We start from the raw sequence: 21,200 nt of genomic DNA on the forward strand, positions 1-21,200 counted from the left end.
CTCTCTTACCTCTTTCTTATTTATTTTTTGGTTTGATTTATCTAGATCTGAAAGAGGAATATTTAGATCTCCCACTAGTTAGTATGGTTTTACTATCTATTTCCTTCTTGAGCTCTGCCAGTTTCTCCTTTATGAATTTGGATGCTATGCCACTTGGTGCATACATATTGAGCAGTGTTATTTCCTCATTGTTTATACTGCCTTTAATCAGGATGTAATGACCTTCCCTGTCTTTTTTAATCATATCTATTTTTACTTTGGCTTTGTCAGAAATCATAATAGCCACTCCTGCCTTCTTTTTCTCATTTGATCCCCAAAAGATTTTGCTCAAGCCCTTAACCTTGAACTTGTGTATGTCCGCCCGCCTCCTAAGTGTTTCTTGTAGACAACATATGGTAGGATTTTGGTTTCTAATCCACTCTGCTATTTGCTTCTGTTTTATGAGCGAGTTCATCCCATTCACATTGAGAGTTATAATTATCAGTTGTGCATTCGCTGACATTTTCATATCCTCCCCTATTCCTACCCCTTCTTCTAAAACTATTTCCTTTTAAACCAGTGGTTTGCTATTAAGCCGCTATCCCTTATCCCCTCCCTTGATTAACTTCCCTTTCTATCCCTCCCTTATTATTCCCTTCTTTTTGTTTTTAAAGGCCTAATGAATTCCCTCCCCCCTTCTTCTCCCCTCCCTTTTTTGACCTCCCCACTCCCCTGCTCCCCTTGGTTTATCCCTTCTGACTTTCTCAGTAGGGTTAGATAAGAGTTTTATATCCCAATGGATAGTAGAGCTACTCTTCCCTCTCCAGGTTGATTACAATGAGAGTAAGGATTAAATATTACCTCTTAATGCTCTCTTCCTCTCCTTCTTATTATAGTATTTGTCCCCTCTCCTTCCCATGCCCTCTTTGTGTGTAATGTCATATCCTATTTTTCTTATTCACTCAAGTTTCTCTTGGTGTCCCCTACAATTCACCCCCCTCTTTCCACCCCCCATGTCATCTTAGACCATTTAGTATTCCACCCTCTCCCTTATTCTTCTGATTACTATAATAGTGAATACTATAATATTGAGTAGAGTTCACTACAGAGAATTATACATAGCATTTCTCCACATAGGAATACAGATAATTAGATCTTACTGAGGCCCTTAAAAAGGCAAATTTAAAAATTATGAGTTTTCTTTCTTTCCCCTCTGTTTCTTATTTACCTTTTCATGTTTCTCTCAATTTTTTGTGGTTGGATATCAAACTTTCCATTTAGCCCTGGTCTTTTCTGTGCAAATACGTGGAAATCTTCAATTTTGTTGAATACCCATACTTTCCCCTGGAAGTATATAGTCAATTTTGATGGGTAGTTGATCCGTGGTTGCAGGCCCAGCTCTCTTGCCTTTCTGAATATCGTATTCCAAGCCTTGCAGTCTTTTAGCATGGAGGCTGCCAGATCCTGTGTGATCCTGATTGGTGCTCCTTGATATTTGAATTGTCTCTTTCTGGCTTCTTGTAATATTTTTTTCTTTTACTTGGAAGCTCTTGAATTTCGCTATTATATTCCTGGGTGTTGACTTTTCAGGGTCGAGTGTCGAGGGTGATCTATGGATCCTTTCAATGTCTATATTGCCCTCTTGTTGTAGGAATTCAGGGCAATTTTGCTGAATAATTTCTTTTAGTATGGAGTCCAGGTTTCTATTAATTTCTGGTTTTTCTGGAAGACCAATGATTCTCAAATTGTCTCTTCTAGACCGGTTTTCTTGGTCTGTCACTTTCTCATTGGGATATTTCATGTTTCCTTCTATTTTTTCAGTCTTTTGACTTTGCTTTATTTGTTCTTGTTGTCTTGAGAGATCATTAGCTTCTAATTGCTCAATTCTAGCCTTTAGGGACTGGTTTTCAGCTATAATATTTTGGTTTTCCTTTTCAATCTGGTCATTTCTGGTGTTCAATTTGCTTATCAGTTCATTTGATTTCTGAGCCTCACTTTCCAATTGCAAAATTCTCCCTTTTAAACTGTTATTTTCTTGCCTGATTTCCTTTTGAGCTATTTCCCATTTCTCTAACCAAATCTTTTCCAACTTTCTCGTCATCTCAGTTTTGAACTCTTCAAACGCTTGTGACCAGTTTTCCTTATTTTGGAAGGGTCCGGATGCTTGTTTGTTCTCCTCCTCTGTTTGCTCGGTTGCCTGGATTTTCTCTGTGTAAAAGTTGTCGAGTGTTAAAGATTTCTTTTTCTTGTTGTTAATCTTTCTCTTCTGAACTTCCTGATTCTGGGTAGCCATTGTTACCCCAGCAGCTTCTCAGCTTTATCCTCACGCTCAGGGTCTGTCTGTGAGCTTTTGGGTCCTGAGGTCTGAGGTCTGGTTTTTCTCAAGGTCAAGCCCCCTGGTGGACCCCCTTGCTTGATCCTCTGCCGGAGGTTAAGTTTCAGGGCGCTGCTTCCACAGTCGTATACCCCTGAAAATAAGATTTTATTACCTTGTCCGAGCAGATGGTCCCAAGGAACCTGGCAAGTTTATAAATAATATTTTATAAGGTTTCTTTCTCTCTTTTTCCTTTTCTACAAAATAAATTATTATTATCCTTCCCCTTTAAAATATACTCTGTTAAATACTTCATAGGTTTTAACATCATAAAAATAGCCTCTAATAAATTAATAATTTCAAAATATCCACATTAAAAGTTAAATTTTCTAATGATGCTAATAAATTTCTCATACAGTGGTTTCCCAAAAATCACAATACAAGAAGAGTTAGAAACACAATAATAACATTTACAATATCATAATTTTAAAATATTAAACAAAATTTATTATTAGTCAGATAACAAATCAGCCAAATGCATTTCCAAATTATCTTATGTAGAAAGTCATTCATTGTGTCACTTTTAGCATTTTATACTAATCATGGATAAAATCCAGCACAGAGTTATCTATATGGAGGGTTATATAAGAGAGACGGGGGAGGGATGGGGAGAGAAAGGGGGTATAGGAGGGAGGGGAAAAGGGAAAGAGTAGACAGACAGAGACGAAGTTTGAGCAAGGATTTGAAAATAAAGGGGGCTTGGAGTTTTGCAAAGGGAGGTTTGATGGAAGTTTTTAATCTCTTAAGATATGAAAGATATGAGTTGCCTTGTAATTCTTCATAATATAGAAACTATGTTAATATATTTGCAGTGTGAAATTATTTGAAGATAGCATTTCAGCCCTACTTAATAGCTTACAAATGCCTGGCCAATTCAAATAACAGTTAAGTTCTGTTATATTTTCAAAGAAGTAACACAAAGCATTTTCCATATTTAAATTTTATTCACATTCAAGTTGCTCCCTTAAATAAGCTTCCCTTTCCACAGGCAAGAAGTTCTTAAAATCCAGTTTGTAAAGTGGTTTTAAAATTTAACCCAAACTGACTTCCCTTTCTCCAACTTGTGGTTTTGTGATGTAAAATAGGGAGAGAAGATCTCTTAGGGGTATAGCCTAATAAATGTTGATTCAAATTTTCCCTTTATTTGTTATATGGTGATGCGCCTAAGTTCCTCTATATACTTCTCATGCGATCTCAGGCAGAAAACTTAGATTTACCACTTAATTCTTGGTAGAGATTGATTAACATAACCAAGAGCCATGATGGCGAACCTATGGCACAAGTGCCAGAGAGGTCACACAGAGCACTTTCGGTGGGCACACATGCCTTTGCCCACCAGATTTCATTACTAGAAAGGCAGAGGGACTTGGGAAAAGCTGCTCCCTTCTCCCTCTCCACTGGCTTGAGGACATTTTTTTCATATCACCCACCCCTCTGCCCAACAGCCCAATGGGAGCACTTTTTCCCTCCCCTGTGTGTGGGATGGGGTTTCTTATGGGGGAAAAACTTGGGGTTAACTTAAATATTATCAGAGTTCTGAGGAAGGGTAAATAAGAGACAAGACAGGGCAATATAATTAGGGAAATACAATTTAGAATGGGTTTGGCAATTGGAGGCCCAACTGCCAACACAGATCCACCTAATCAGGGAAAACAAATTTAACTATACACACACTATGAGGGAACCAACAGCAAAAGGGAAAAATAAAACAGTTTAATTGTATTATTATGGTCAGGAGAGTGGGAGAGGTATATCTATAAGTAGAAATCTCTAACTGGCAAGAACTGGAGTTCTAAGGGAAAGTTTCTATGTCAACCTAACTTCATTCAGGCCAAGAGCCTTGGCTGAGGTCTAGAGGGAGAGAGCTGGATATTGGGGTTTCTCAAAAATGGTCCAAGTCACTTCCTTGATGGCTTCAGGATACCAGGAACCAACACCTTGCACAGCAAATAATTCAAGAGATACCAGGTAGGGAAAAATGCCTGTAACTGTCTACCAGAAACAGACCCTTCCACTTCTAAGGTTTATCTTGAAAGATGTTGTCTTCAAGCTTCTCCAGTCTCACAGATCCCAAGTCTATGGAAACACTGCTGGCTGCTCTTCTACTCCAAAACCCCTTTCAAACAGCAATGACAGTTTTTCTCTCTCCTCCCTCTTTGCCTGCATTCCATTCAGAATGTCCATGGCTGCCAGCCAAGGTTTTTTCCCCTAGTCTGCCTACTAAGTCTGCTTTCCTACTTTTAAAACCTATTTCCTATTACAGGTTGCATACGGCACTTAGTCAGAGGGAGGGTCTTGGGGAGCAGGGGGGCTAGACATGGCATGAAGGCTCTAAAAGGTTCGCCATCACTGACCTAGATATGATACGACTAGACTAACATGGTTTATCATAAAATTGGGTAGGAGTATCATTTTCTTCTTAACAAATTGTTCAAAACCTACTCCACTTAATATCCATACCTGAATCAGGGAATCTAATATAATTTATAGCAAAATTTATAATTTTTTTAAAAAGCCTTCATTTAAAAATTACTTTCTAAATTGATTTATACTTAAGTTTAATTTGTAAAACTCCCAAGCATGTGATTAGATGTAACCTTCTAATAATATGTATTTACATTTTTGGTTGTTCCTTGATTTACATAGACTTTTCTCTTGGAAAGAATTGATAATGGGCAGATCTTAAGTGACAGAGCTATTTTTTTCCTTCTCTTTGAAATCTAACTGATACTACTATTAATTTGGATTTGGTTCCCTTTTCTCTTAAAAAAAGTGAAATTACCTGCCTCCTCCACTAAAGCAATAAATCTGTCACTTTCCAAGCAAGGAGTAAAAAGAGATCTAAGTGTTAATTCCCTGTAATTTTCACAGTTCTGTTCTCATTTTTCCTTAAAACAAATTCTACAGAGAGTTAAAAACCACTAAAACATTTTAGCATTTATGAAAACATTCACATTGTAATTTGGAAATTCTCAGTGGAGAACTTACACTCTCTGATTGGTTTATGATGCCATAAATTTCTGAAGTTTTGGAGAAAAGAGTCCCATCTCTTTTATCAGTGTTCCTCTGGTCTGCCTCCCTGACTTAGCCAAAGTCAGAGAGAGATTCTGTCTCAAGAAAATGGTTATTTTTATTCTTTCTCCTTAGACTTATTTTGTAGTTGTGCCTAATTACATAGTAGTTGTCATGTATATTGGGGGGTTTTTGGCTCTAAATTTTATAATAGTCATTGTGTATGTGTGTGTATGTATGTATAAATACACACATATATATATGTATGTACATTTTTTTCCCTTGGCTCTACCTACTTCATTCTGCATTAGTTCCTATGTCTTTCTGTGCTTCTCTTTACTCTTGATTTTTGTCATTTCTTAAAGCACAAAAATATGCACATTTATGTGCCACAGTTGGTTTAGCCATTTTCCAATCAATGGACATCTACTTGTTATTATGTTATGAACATTTGAACCATTTTATTAGCATAATTCCAAATTGCTTTTCAAAATGGTTGTATTAATTCCAGCTTCACCAAAAGTGCATTAGTGTGCCTGACTTTTATAACTTTCCAGCACTGACTCTGAGGTTTTACCTCATACCTAGCAAACTGTTATAGAGTAAAACCTCAGAGTCATGTTGATTTGCATTTCTCTTATTTCTAGTGTGTGAGACAGAATTGAGTGTGTTTTTCTCAGAATGAGCATTCAGCTTACAAAGACTAGTTTTGTTACCTTTTGTTGATTGAGAATTCTGGGACAAGTTTGGGAGAGAGCCTGATGAAAGTCAGAAAGTGCAGTAAACAACTCAGTTGCTCCTCTTACCTCACCTGAACTGGGTTGGAAGATTGTAGGTAAGGGGTGGGGGGGGGACTTGTATATAGTGCCTGTTTGCTGCCTAGTCAGTTAGCACTTCTTAGCCTATCATTGAAGTGCTTTCTTTCATGAAGGGAATAAACAACTGCCTCTTTTTCCTCCTGTCTTCTGATTCCAGGTTTTGTTTATATGAGTGAGTGGGACACTTATCATTTTATCTCACACTAGTGATTTAGGATATCTTTTCATAGGTTAATACTTTGAAATTCTTCTTTTGAATATATCCTTGACCACTTATCTTTTGGGAGATGCTTTTTCATATTATATATTTTCATTAGTTGACTATATGTCTTCATGCTTATCAAAAAAGGAGGGTTTTGGGGCCCCAGGGTGGTTTGGGAGTTTCTGTTAGGCAGGTAGGAACAAATTCAATTATTAGACAAATATTCAATACTTCCTTGGCATTGACATACATACCAGCTAGAGAGAACAACTACAACCAAGAACAACTGCAACTGACCCAGGGGCTTCCCAGCCTCTGGGCTCAGCAACAAGCAACAGAGCTGGGATTTTGCCCTCAAGGCTATCTCATTTACTCTGCACCTAGGGAACATCAACTAGTGCTTCAAGATTAATCAACATCAACAATTTAGGCAAGGTCTTAAGAGTTTCCTTCTCCCACCTACCTACCCAACCTTCCCTGTTTAATTACAAATAAACCCTGGTTAACCTTGAGCCTAAACAATTTTGGAGCCTTGCTTACCTTACCATCAACCATCTTTTTAATAGCAGTCAGATCTGCATTACAACTTAGTTGAGCAAGCCTTTCCAAGCCAGTTTATCTATTTCAATTTGAGGTTTCAGGAAGTTTCAATCTGCTTCCTGAAAACATTTCTAACTGTCTTGTCTGGATTGGTTCCAAGCCCTGGGCCTATTAGCAGAGAATCTTGGGCTTAAAGGAGACCTGACCCTGCTGCTGTGGGAGGTTATCTAACTCACCTGCAGCCTTGGGTTTCCCTCCCTTTCATATTCCAACACCAACATCTGCCTAGGCTCCTTGGCTGCTCCTAATAGTACCCACATTACAAGAGCCAGAAAGACCTATATTCCCAAGTTCTAGCTCTGACATTTAATGGTTGTGTAGCCCTGGGGAATTCATTTAGCCTCTCTGTGCTCTTAGGCAATTCTCTAAAACTATAAATTATGGAAAATAACCTATCCCAGTGAAGTCACAGGTCTCATTTCAGGTGCTATGCCTTTGATTTGCAGTTAAATGGACCTGTAGAGCTTTCTCTGGTAGTATAAATAGCTTCTAATTGGCAAGACCTGGAAGTAAATAAGAATAGGATAGATGGGGTTCTATTGCCTTCACAAAATTGTAAAACTCCTTTAAAGACCTCAAACTTCTCCAAAAAACACAATAAATAATAATAATAACTTAACATTTCTGTAGTGTTTGCTTTTATTATTTTTTTGCAATTTGCTTTGCAATTTTTTGCAAATTGCTTTGCAATTATTATCTCATTGTCAACTTTAGGAGGTAGGTACCATTTTATCCCCATATTTTACAGATGAGGAAATTGATGTAAATAGAGGTTAAATGTCTTGCTTAACACAGATCACAATAAATAAATATCTGAGATCAGATTTCAACTCAGATCTTCTTCACTCCAGGCATGGGACTCTATCCACTATGCTGCCTAGCTGCCTTACTTTAAAATACAGATATTCTGCTGATATTGTAGGCTAGAAATTCTGGAGCACTATAAACTCAGAAGAATTAAAAATAAATATCACTAACAGGACAATCCATTATTTGGACCCCCACCCCCAGAAGACAAGAAACTATCTTTCACTTCTCATAATTTGCAAATTACATTGGTAGCCATTCAGTAACATGGAAATACCCATTAAAACAAAACATGGGGAGATCCTGAATATTAATCCCAAAGCCACATTTTGTTTTGAGGAAGAAGAAATAATATTTTTGTTTTTTCTTTTTTTTTAAACTTTTATATTACTTTAGAGGTATTATTTAGCTATTCCCATGTACATGAGTGCCAATGGCTACAGAAAGGACAACAAATTTGACAGTTGTCAATTTAGTTTTTTGCCAGTGAGTTTCTTTTTTGTCTATTTTAAGCCTTGTTAGAAATTATTAGAAATCCCCTTTAACAGAGTATGTGCATACAATAGCCTGTTTTAGCTATCTTCATATGCTAATAACAGTACTGCTGCCAGATTTTTCCATATATTTTTTGTAAGAGATGATGGATGTATTTTATTGTCAAATATGTATGTCAAAAGACCATTATTGCCTCTAGCAAACTAAAGTTAAATTAGTAACTATTGCTAATATTTTGTTAGTTATAGTTATCGAGTAACTTTATTTTGGCTAAAAGTAAAGAGTTATTTGATCTGTATTTAGATTTGATATTTAATGATGCAGCTTTACATTTTTTAAGTATTAAAATCGCCCTTTGCCTGTAACAAGATGTGACTGTACCTGATTTTTACTTCACGATTCCACTATAAATATTGAAAACCACATGATGGGATCTCTAAAATAGGTGGAGACTTTTGAAAAACATTCAATCTTTTCCCTGAGCCAAAATTCCATCACACACACACACACACACACACAAAAACCCTCATAGCAAAAAAAAAAAGAAAGAAAGAAAAGAAACCTATGTATTTTCCATTTTTTATTCTTGTTTCAATAAAACTTTATAAACTTATTTTAAGAGTGTATTGTTACTTTCCTTTGGTAAATTTTCATTCTCATCTTCATTATATTCTATATAATATATTATATATGAATAATACAGACACAAGAGACAATTGTAACTTTAAAATGATGAGACTAATTTTAGTGATATTTGCATAACAGATAATAATCGAGTGCCTACTTTTGCAATGCATTATGCTAGGTGTGGGAGGAGAACAAACCTGGTGTAAGAGAGAGATTGCTTGATTATTCTGGCAACAAAAAAGACCCTATTGAACTCCACAATTTTGACTCCAAGTTTGTAGCAGAGATCCTTTGTGAGTAGAAGAAGGTATCTTGAGACGTCTTTACTCAAGGAAAAAGAAAACAGAGAGATTCATAGCATGAAAAAGAAAAACATTTCATCTTTTTTCCCAAAATAATGTTTATATAAAAAGATAAGTCCTCCTCTAGTGTCTCATTACCTGCCTAACTCTTATTAGATCTTCATCTAATTTGCCTTTTTTGTGTGTGGAGAATGGTTTGAAGCAGGGAGAGGCTGAGGCCAAGAGACCAACTAGGGAACTATGGCCCAGATGATAAATGAAAAGGACCTAAACTAGTGTGGTAGCTGTGCAAAGTAAGAGATGTAGACTAGAGATGTATTGATTTAGAAATGACAAAATGTAGCAATTGACTAGATATGAGGGACATATTTTGATGGTAAGGTGTTAGAGGTTACACACAAGTAGCAAACCCGAGAGACCAGAAGGATGGTAGTGTCCTTCACAGTAATAGAGAAATTCAGAATGAGTTTAAGGAGAAAAGCAATGAATTCTGTTTTGAAGATGTGGATATTGATATTGCTTTAGAAGGATATTTGGCTCTAAATGTTGAAAAGGTAGTTAGTGATGTGAGCCTAGAACAGAGAGGAGACCAGAGTAACACATGTAGTGTCATCCTTGTAAAAATTATCATTGAAACCAGAGGAGCAATGAGTTTACCAGGTGAGAAAATGCAGAAGGAAAAGAGGTCTTAGAGCTTTATGAGTATGACTTAGAGGGAGATGAAGATCCAACAAAGGACGAAACTAAGGAGCAATCAGACGGGGAAGAAAAATAAGAGAGAAAAGTGTCAACAATGCCTGGAGAGGAGAGAGTATCCAGGAGGGTTCAGCCATATTGAATGCTATAAAGAAGTCAATGATACGGACTGAGAAAAAGCCATTAAATCTGTTAAGCGACCACTGGTAACTTTAGAGAGAGTGGTTTCATTTGAAGCATAAAATTTTTTTCAGAGAATTTTGGAATAAGTGGAGAATAAGTCAAAACACCTTACATGGGTTTATTCTTTAAAATGTTTTTCTAATTTTTAAAATACTAATATAAAATGTAAAAGTTGCATACGTATAATTTTCTTCAAATTAACATCTCCATTGGGTTGTGAGATCAATAAAATGCATATAAATAGGAATATTGAACAACAACTTGAAAAATAGTTATTTCATTCCATCAAAACTGCTCTCTCCAAAGAGATTGCCAATTCTAAAGGTCTTTTTACAGTCTTCATTCTTTTTGGCCTCTCTACAATCTTTGACACTGTAACACCACTCTTTTCTTGTTCTGCCTATCAAATTGTTCCTTCTCTGCCTGCTTTACTGGATCTTCATTCAAGTTATGCCCCCAAATTTTAGGTGTCCCTCAGGGCTCTGTTTTGGTCCCTCTTCTCTTCTTCCTCTATACTGCTTCATTTGGTGATCTCATAAGGTCCTCCTGGATTTTAATTATCATCCCTATGATGATGATTCTCAAATCTGTCTTTCCTGCCCTAAACTTTGCTGATCTTCAATCTTGTATCGCCATCTACCTTTCAGACATTTCACACTGAATGTTCAGGAGATATCTTAAATTAATCATATCCAGTGGAACTCATTATCTTTCCCCCTAAATTCTCCAATCTTCCTATATTACCTATTACTATAAAAGGCAACACTATATTCCCAGTCTTTTGGATTCACAACCTAAAAGTCATTCTCAACTCTTTACTATCTCTAACCTCCACCCACATATTAATCTGTTGCCAAGGACTGTCAAATTCCCCCTTGTAAAATCTTTTGGATATATCCCTTTCTCTCCTCTTCAGAGTGATTGAATCAGTTACCAGTTCCACCAACAGGGCAAGTAGTGCCAAAACCCCCTTCCAACATTTATCATTTTTCTCCTTGGTCATATTGACCAGTCTGATAGGTGTGAGGTGGTACCTCAGAGTTGTTTTAATTTGCATTTCTCTTATTAATAGTGACTTGGAGCATTTTTTTCGTATGAGAGACACTTAAGATAAAAAATTTTTCCCAGTTTGTTGTTTCCCTTCTCATCTTAGTTGCATAGGTTTTATTTGTGCAAACCTTTTTAATTTAATGTAATCAAAATTATCCATTTTATATCTCATAATGATCTCTGTATCTTATTTGGTCATAAATTCTTCCCTTATCCATAGATCTGACAGGAAAACTATTTTGTGCTCTTTTAACTTGTTTATGGTATCACCCTTTATTTCTAATTCATGTATCCATTTTGACTTTATCTTGGTATATGGCATGAGGTGTTTGTTTTTGCTTAGTTTTTGTTATACTTTTTTCTAGTTTTCTCTGTCCAGTTAAAAAAAACTGAGTTCTTCCAAAACCTTGGATCTTTGGGTTTGTCAAACATTAGGTTACTTAGATCATTTACTACTATATGTCGAGTGCCTAATCTATTTCTTAGCCAGTACCAGATTATTTTTATGTTTGCTGCTTTATAATATATTTTGGGATACAGTACAGCTAAACCACCTTCCTTCATATTTTCATTAATTTCTTTAATATTTTTAACTTTTTGTTCTTCTAGGTGAGTTTTATTTTTATTTTTCTAGTTCTTTGAAATAACTTTTAGGTAGTTTGAATGGCATGGCACTAGACAGGGACATTTTTATAATCAGCAAGGAAGGAACCAAATATAGGGAGAGACTGAAGACAAGAAGCAGTAATTCTGGGTATTAAATTTGCTAATTGACTGGTCAATACAAAATAAGTTGATCAAATGATTCTCTCAGTAATCACAAGATTTCAACGTCCCATGCAGAGATCCATATATATATAATTAGGGAGTTCACCCTTTGGGCCTCCCTAGACATCCAAGACATCTCTAATTGGTGAATGGCCAGTGGAACAGTGGTCCATCAAGACTCTCAACCCTCCCAACCCCTGGAAGATAACAGGCAATCACATAATGATCTCATGATATTCTTCCACTAAAGAGAGAAATCAAGTACTGCCCAGTCAAGAGTGACCTCTGTAATGAGTTTTAATGAGGAATTGAAAGACTCATTGTCCTACATGGAGGTGCATCTGGCATAAACTGGTTTACTTTACTGAGATAATAAAATTTCATAATCTCTCTCTCTTCCATTTGCCTACAGTGGAAGATTCTCTGGGGTGGAGCATTTCTTGAAATTCTTAGGAAGAAGGTGTGAGTAGAGAGGTCAATGAAATTATTTGTCCCTTTAATTTAAAGCCAATGTGTAGAAATAATTCAATATATTGAAAATAAATCCTCTCAATATGAAAATGATAGTAGAGGCAATCTACAAATTAGATGGGATGGGACATGATCAAGAGTACTGAGAGGGGTTGGTGTTGTTGAAAAGAAAGGCCATCTCTTCATCAGTGATGGGAATGAAAGAGATAGTAGAGGAAGATACTTAAATTGAATAACAAAGAGAAGGGGAGAAAGGGGCAATCTGGATGAATGGCCTCAATTTTTTCCATTAAAAATGAAGCTGAAATGGGCAAGAGACATGAATAGACAATTTTCAGGTGAAGGAATCAAAAGTATCAATAAGCACATGAGAAAGTGTTCTAAATCTCTAATAATTAGAGAAATGTAAATCAAAACAACTCTGAGGTATCACCTCACACCTAGCAGATTGGCTAAAATGAAAGAAGGGGAAAGTAATGAATGTTGGAGGGGATGTGGCAAAATTGGGACATTAATGCATTGCTGGTGGAGTTGTGAACTGATCCAACCATTCTGGCTGACAATTTGGAACTATGCTCAAAGGGCTATAAAAAAATGCCTGCCCTTTGATCCAGCCATACCATTGTTGGGTTTGTACCCCAAAGAGATCATTAATAAACAGACTTGTTTGAAAATATTTATAGCTGCGCTTTTTGTGGTATATGCTGGTGATGGAATACTATTGTGCTCAAAGGAATAATAAACTGGAGGAATTCCATGTGAACTGGAAAGACCTCCAGGAACTGATGCAGAGTGAAAGGAGCAGAGCCAGAAGAACATTGTACACAGAGACTGATATATTATGGTAAAATCGAATGTAATGGACTTCTGTACCAGCAGCAATGCAATGACACAGGACAATTCTGAGGGATTTATGGTAAAGAATGCTACCCACATTCAGAGAAAGAACTGCAGGAGAGGAAACATAATAGAAAAACAACTGCTTGAATGCATGGGTTGAGGTAGACATGATTGGGGATGTAGACTCGAAACTACCACACCAATGCAACTAACAACAATTTGGAAATAGGTCTTGATCAATGACACATGTTAAAACCAGTGGAAATGTGCATCGGCCATGAGTGGGGGGGGGGGGGGGTTAAGGGGGGTGAAAGGGAAAGTAGGAGCATGAATCATGTAACCATGTTAAAAATGAATATTAATAAATGTTTTAAAAAAAATTTTTTTTAATGAAGCTGAGTTCTTAACCAAGAGAGTGGAGGGAGGAAGTACCAAAGGCAACTTGAGAAAAAATGAAAAGATTTGAAACAGCTTCTATGGAAAGTAGAGATAGTAAATGGGTAAGGGAGGACTAGAATGTTTGCCTTGCTTCAATAAGGCTCAGTTGTGATTAGATAATACAAATTTGTAGTGATGCCAATCAACATAATTTCATAATTTCCTTCTCTTCAGCAGCATGTGAAAAGGAAGGAGACAGATAGCTGGACCAGGATTGGGAGTTGTTAAGATATGAAAGGCAATTGGACTAGGAGACAAGAGATTCAAGACTCAAGGATAGTACAAAATTGAGTTGATTCACCAAGGGATCAAAAGAAGGAAGGAAGGAAAGTATAACTTGTGTGGGAATGATGGCTTGCCACAGTACAATGCAGTAGAGAGAATGAAGGTCACAGTGAGGATGAAGAATAGGTTTAGGAAATCATAAGGCTTATGGAAAGGCATAATGATAAAAGATTATGAATAGGTTAAAAAACTTCTGGTACTAGTTCCAATGCCATTTGTACTTGAAGACTATAAGTAATATCCTGGATGAAGTTGAAAAACAAACTTATTCCCTTTTACTCTATCACCTTCGTTTTGAGGGGAATTCTGTAATTGTTCAGAATAGAAATTCATAAAAAGTATGGGGAAAAGGAGGAAGATGTTAATTATATGCTCATGCAAGGTGATAAGGTACAACCAGAGAAAATTAAAAGATATGGGCAAAGTAAGAGAAACAATGATTCCAAAAAGAAAGGAGCCTCAGTTAATGGAAAATATGGAGCTAGGAGGAAAAAGAAAGAAAAAAATTTATTGAGAGGGTGATGGAAAATGGAATTAGAAACAAAAAAGCACAATTATATTAGCAAAGACATCTTTAATTAGAAAGGCGATGAGGAGCATAGAATATGATTTCAGAAATTTAAATGATAAGTTTCTAAAGTATATACTTACCTTTTTGCAGTGGAAACAGAAAAACTTCTAAATTTTGATAATCATGAAGAAAGAATGCAAGATTGGCATCTATTTTGAACCAGAGTACGGAAAAAAAAACAAACCAAAAGTCAGAATTGACTATGATGATATTTCTGAGAAATAAGAAAGGAATTAAATTGAAAAGTAATTGGAACAAATTATTATAGCAAAGGATTTGGAACTAGAAGTAGATGGCTCATAATTTTGTGTTAGGAACATTAAATAAGATCGCTAAATTAACCCTTATTTGAACCTCCAATTTATCATTCTTCTGAAACACTCTTATTCTGTTTCCTAGGAAGTCTTCAGGATATTGAGGGACGAGGAAGAGCAGAATATGCTATTCCTAAAATGTTATACTTGATATAGTTATTTTCCCATGAAAATAACAAAGACACAAATAAATTTGATGAAAGATAAAATAATTTCCATGATGTTTAATTTTAAATGATGTTTCCTTTCTTCTACAGATAAAGCCTCAATTAAGCAACTAACAAAACAGGTAAGCAAAGTTTTTCCATTCTCTTTAAAATATATACAACTTTTTTTAAAAATTTAACTGATTTCTCTGTATTTGCCTTATATATTTGAAGTCTATAAAAGATGCACTGGATGAAGTAAAAAGGATTAAAGGTGGATCAACCTTTTTTAGAGATCTTGGTGACAAAGGTAATGCTATTTTATTTCTTTTAAATCCTTACTCTTGAGTTTCATATTTTGTCTATGATAATTGGATAATACAGAAATTTGTAGGGGATATATACATACATATAAATATATTCTTTTCAAAGAATGTTGGCATTTTAATGTTGATTAATAGATATGAAATATTTAATAAATGCATTAATTTTTAGTGGGAAATATTTGTCCCAAGCCCTGTGACCATTTTTTGAGAATGAAGGGAGCCAACATTGCTCCCCTTTGATTTTAGTCTTTCTAACTTTCCTCCATTGCTTGTAGTATCTCTTGGCATTTCTTTCAATCCTTAATTCCTCCTCTAATCCCTTTATTCTTTTTTTATTTTTTCTTACCCTTACTTTTCCTCTTAGAGTCAATACTCTTAAGGCTAAGTGATATGGGATAGTATTTGAGTAATATGGGATAGACAATGAGGGTTAAGTGATTTGCCCAAAGTCACACAGATAGTAAGTGTCTAAGGCCAGATTTTAACCCAAGAAGTCCCATTTCCAGAGCTAGCTCTATCCACTGATCCATCTAGCTGCCCCATTCCATTTCATCTTAATGTTTGATGGGTTTATTGAATTTGAATGTTTATCAAGTCAATATTAAGCTAGATGCGAATGCTTTAGAATACAAACCAATTTCTTTAGAAGTATGATCTATCTTTATTTTCATATATATTTAAGGAAAAGGGTCATATGAAACATGCTATCCACCTCTAGATAGAGAGCTGATAGACTCAGTATACTTTTAAACCTATTTTCTTTTCTTCCTTCCTTCTTTTTTCCTTCCTTCCTTCCTTTCTCTTAGATATGGCTAATGTGGGAATTTGTTTCATTTGATTATACATATTAATAACAGCTTTTGCTTTTCTTGCCTTTTTCAATGTGTGGGGGAGGTGGAAAGGAGAGAATCTGGACCTGAAAATAAAATAAAATTGAATTTAAAAATTAGAAAAGGAGTATGCCTGTCTAATTGCTTATGCTAAATAGTAATCAGTTCTAAAATATACTTCAGAAAATATCATTTGAAGACATAAATAAGACTAATCAAAGCTTCTCCACAAGTCCTTATGCTTTGTATGATGTAAGCTCATCTTGTATGGAAAAAATGTCATCAAGGACATTTTAGGGCATATTTTGAGAGAACTAGGAAGCACATTTTGAAGTCAAGAAGATCTGAATTCAAATCCAGCCTCAGACTCTTGATAGCTTTGTGACCTTGGGCAAGTCAGTCCTGTTTGCTTCAGTTCCTCATCTTTAAAATGAGCTGGAGGAGGAAATGGCAAACCACCTTAGTATCTTCACTAAGAAAACCCCAAAAGAGATCATGAATGATCAAATATGATAAAAAATGACTAAATGACAACCAAGCTAAAAAGACTACAAATACAGATTTAGTGGCGTGTCATTTGTCTATCATTTGATCACCAGGCTAACCAAAGTGAGAACTTCTCCAAAAGTTTTGCTATCAAGTGAAGAATTTCTTCAGCCAGAGCAAATCATGAATACCCAATACTAAGGTCTAAAGTAGTTGTAATCATCATCAGTGAAATGATTATACTAATTTCATTATATTAATGAAAACTTGGATTCTTGAAAGATTTTGAAATTTCAGCAGTTATTACATGAGAAGTCAACACTGACTAACAGATTAATTAATTAGTGTTACTGCTTCTTTCAGGTCCTCCCTCTTCCACTATCAATTAGTAGCCTCTCTTTCTTAGAGGTTCACTCTTTCCAGCCATCTCACCCTGGCATGGTCCTAGTTGCTGTCATCTACCAACCTTCAAGTCATCCTCCTTTCTCAGGGTGTTCAGTACTTGGCTCACAGTATTGTTCTTCACCCTAACCCCAATCCTTATACTTGGGAACTTGTTGATGTCACATCATATAATTTCCCAACTTATCAGCCTTCTAATCTCTTATGATCTGCATTTTATTATGACCTTAGGATACCCTTGATTATATCATTGTGTTCTCTCTACACGAATTCATAAATCTGAATATATGCTCTATTTGACCATAGCCTCCTTTCCTTCCATCTTACCCTATTTTCTTCTGTTCTATAAATATTCTCCTCAGCCATGTGAAAGTTGCAAAATCTTGTATGAATAGGCTATTCTTCTTAACTACCTGAGTTCTAGGTCAGTGATGGGAACCTTTTAGAGAACCAAGTACCCAAACTGCAACCTTCACTCTGCATGAGACCCCCCCCCAACCTTATCCCAGACAGAGGAAGGAGGAAGCACTCCCATTGGGCAGAGGGGCAAGTGATGAGAGAAATACCCTTGGGTATGTGGCAAGGGGAAGGAAGCAATACATTCTGGCACACATGTCATAGGTTCACCAACACAATCCTAGGTTGAGACAATAACCAAGGCTTGATTATAATGAAATCTATGTAAGCAGTGTAAAAATTAATTAGCTAATTAGATTAATTAAAGAATAGGTTCTGCTTAGAAGAAGAGTTTCCAGCTTAGGGAAAGAGTTTTAAAGGTTACCTTAAGAGACAGTAGGATGTTCACGAGATTCCTTAAGAAGAATTCCCAGAAACCCCTAGGAAAGGACAGTTGGAAAACAAATCACTCTCTGGAGCTTCTTCATTGGGAATAGATGTCTAGGGAGTTAGCTCTTTCCAATCTTGGAAGATTTTGGTGGTAAATAGCTTTGGAAAACATCTTTATATCTGAAAAGATTGTGAGAGTAATTCAACTGAATGAATGGCTGAGGCTGTTCCCTGAAACACCACAGGTGGTGCCAGAGAGCAGTGTCTATGAGAACTGACAGGCAACTATATCTGTGAAGCTGGGCAAACACAGAGAGATACATTCAAGCTGTGACTATCCAAAATAAGTGAAGGAGCTAAGGATAATTATAAATTTATATATTGTTATAAGGATAGATAGATTTGAGGTATAGATAGACAATAAGAGTAGTTTAAGGCCTGTTTCAGGCAAGAAGAAATCCCTTGCAGGACAGTTGGGTTTTGGGAATATATTTAGAAATCTTCGTTTTAGAGTAATATATCTCCTAATCAATTTCTGTTTCCTTATCCTGTCCCTGATACTTCTCATAGTTACTAGTAAATAGATTTTGTAATAATCTGTCTCCAACCAGTTTCATTTGCCACCAGAACCAGCTAGACCCTAACAGCATTAGTGGAATCTATACCACCTAATCAATATCAAGATCAAATAAAATCATAACATGTGGTGAGCCAATAAGGATTAGAACCAACAATCTTTTATCAATAATATTATAAGAAAGCTACAAGAACAATGAGTCTAGGGAACATAATTCAAGTTTTTACTAAAAGGATTCCTGGATATTTTAGAGACTTCCCCCTCCCAAAGACAGGGCTAAATAGACTCTGTCTTACATCTTCTGAAGCTTTCACCAATAGGTGCACATGGTATCTTGTTGGGACTGATGATAAAGTATTTTATATACTATATCCTAACTCAAATTAAGATTAACAAGAAGAAACAACTGAGATAAAATCAAATAAACATGAGTTTGGACTATTTAAAGAATGTGATACTGAAATAAGGGGAAATGATGGAACAGTATTTTCAGGGCACTAAACTAGAAAAAGAAAACATTGACTTAAGCAAAAATATTGGCATTTTCTTCCCACTACACAAGGTTCCCACATTAACCCCAAGTATAAACTAATTAATAGAGGCATCATAAGGCATTCACTCAGGCATACATGGACAGTTTTAAGAAAGGTATCTCTTCTTTTGAAGAGGAACCTATTGCAGTCATCAAGAAATTCGAGAAAATAGTTAAACAGTTTGATACTACTTACCTTGATTTTGAGTTTTTAATGAACGAATTACTGACAATGCAAGAGAGAGAGAGAGACAGACAGACAAACATTCAGGAGACAAACCAAAATTGGAATTCCCCTGACTGACCAATTTAGGATCCATTTTGGAATTTGAACAGTGAAGAAGGTTATAACAAACGAATCAAAGCAAGGCAGGCAACATTAAAAACAAAATGAGGGAATGCTGGGACAGGCCAGGGACTTGGACAAAATTTGAAAAACTGGGGCAAGAGAGTGGAGAAACTCCCTCTACATTCATGGACAGGCTTATAGAAATGGGAAAATGGTACATACCTGGACATTTCAAAAGAACGGGATTGACACTATTTAAGGAGGCAATTTGTAAAGAACACCTGTGCAGTGGTTAAGAACTATTTCAAAATGCAGTGCCCAGACTGGAACACTATGGAACTCTGAATTAAGGCAGGTAATGATGTATATTTTAATGCAGACAAAGAAAGACATGACAAGGGAAACAGTAAACTGGTAGAAAAGCTGAGAAAAGAGATCAAATATATAAAAATTGAATAAGGTGGAAAAAGGAGAAACATCAGTGGGATTAACTGCTATTAAGGAATATAGACCACCAAGAAGATAAAATGCTCAGGGACTGTAATAATAATTATTCTGGCTCTTTTTGTCCCATCCCCCATCCTTATGGGACCTACATGCTACATGTGTGGGAAGAAAGGACACCTGATGAGAGGGCCTGCAGGTGTTAGGGGCAAGTGTTTAGACAAAATGGAAATTACTTTAGAGGAAATTATTTTTGGTACAACAACAGTTTTAAAAATGGCAATCAGTAAAACAGAGGCAATGGGTTTGGAAATGGCTACCACGTTAGAAGCTATGGTTACAATGGATACCAGGATATATACAGATACCAGGAAAATAATCAAGCTGAATCACAAAATTATTTAAAGAATGATGCACAGCCAAAATATTCCCAAGTTCTATACAAACACCCAGAGACAAGGATCCCAGAAAGGAGCACAGTTTATGTTATGAAGGTTTACTAGTGGAGATGGAACTGTAGAAACTGAGAATAAAAACTTTCAAGCACAGAATTTAGAGAGTAGGTGAATACAAATTTCCAGATCCTGAAATATTGACACCAATAATTCCAGTTCATTCTCCCCCAAAATAGTACTGAACCTCATGTCACATTGAAAGTAGGAAATGCCATTTGATTGTTACACACAAGAGTTTCTAAATCAGTGTTAATTAAATCATCTGAAACACAATGCAATGCAGTAGGATCAATGCAAGTAGTAGGAATTTCTGGGAGTCCTTTTCAGGTTAAAAAAGCTACCACCTAGAATGGTTTCTCTGGGGCATTGTTTGTAGAGCACTCATTTTTATTAATGCCAAACTCCCCTATGAATTTGCTAGGGAGGGATTTGTTATATAAATTAAGGACAACCATAGTATGTACCCTTAATGGTAATACTATTATTTCATCAATTCCCAGCAATGCCAAGTACTTCACAGTGGTGATCCTATGCTCTGCATTCTTTTCTATCCTAATATATAAAGACTCCCAGAAGATCTTTGTGTTTACATGAAAAGTATTACAATACACATAGTCTCATTTGCCACAAGAGTTCGTAGAAAGTCCTACTTTGTTCTCCCAAATTTTAACAGAAAACCTAGCAAATATAGAATTCTAAGAGAGCAGACTGATCCATTTTGTGGATGACTTGCTGTTAGCATCTGCCACTGCTGAAGCATGTCAAAGAGATAGTAAGCACATGCTAATAGAATTATGCAGAAGAGGACACAAAATCTCTAAGTCAAAGGTACAAGGTATATTCGTAAAGTAGAATATCTAGGATTTGTATTAGCAGAAGGGTCAAGATACATTTCCCAAAAAAGAATTGCAGACATTCAAAAAAGAAAAAAAAAAGTGGACTGAAGACAAAGAAACAACTGGAACAACAGGATTCTGCAGGCAATGGATACCATGTTATGGGGAAATCACCAGACCCCTGACAGAGTTAATAAGAGACATAGTAACAGAGCCACTGAAACTAACTAAAAAACATTTAGCAGCAATTACAAAGTTA

The 21,200-nt window shown here is 36.0% G+C and overlaps 1 protein-coding gene across 3 annotated transcripts in view; it reads left to right on the top strand.

The window, feature by feature from the left end:
- Positions 1–21,200, top strand: part of MICU2 (mitochondrial calcium uptake 2) — a 187,775-nt gene that overhangs the window by 108,346 nt on the left and 58,229 nt on the right. For all 3 annotated transcript variants that reach the window (XM_044668299.1, XM_044668300.1, XM_044668301.1), the window contains 2 exons: positions 15,090–15,121; positions 15,213–15,288. In XM_044668299.1, coding sequence (XP_044524234.1) covers positions 15,090–15,121; positions 15,213–15,288 — 108 coding nt within the window. The remainder of the gene's footprint in view (positions 1–15,089; positions 15,122–15,212; positions 15,289–21,200) is intronic.

The sequence above is a fragment of the Gracilinanus agilis genome, chromosome 3 (genome assembly GCF_016433145.1).
Source record: "Gracilinanus agilis isolate LMUSP501 chromosome 3, AgileGrace, whole genome shotgun sequence".
In the NCBI taxonomy this organism is placed as follows: Eukaryota; Metazoa; Chordata; class Mammalia; order Didelphimorphia; family Didelphidae; genus Gracilinanus; species Gracilinanus agilis.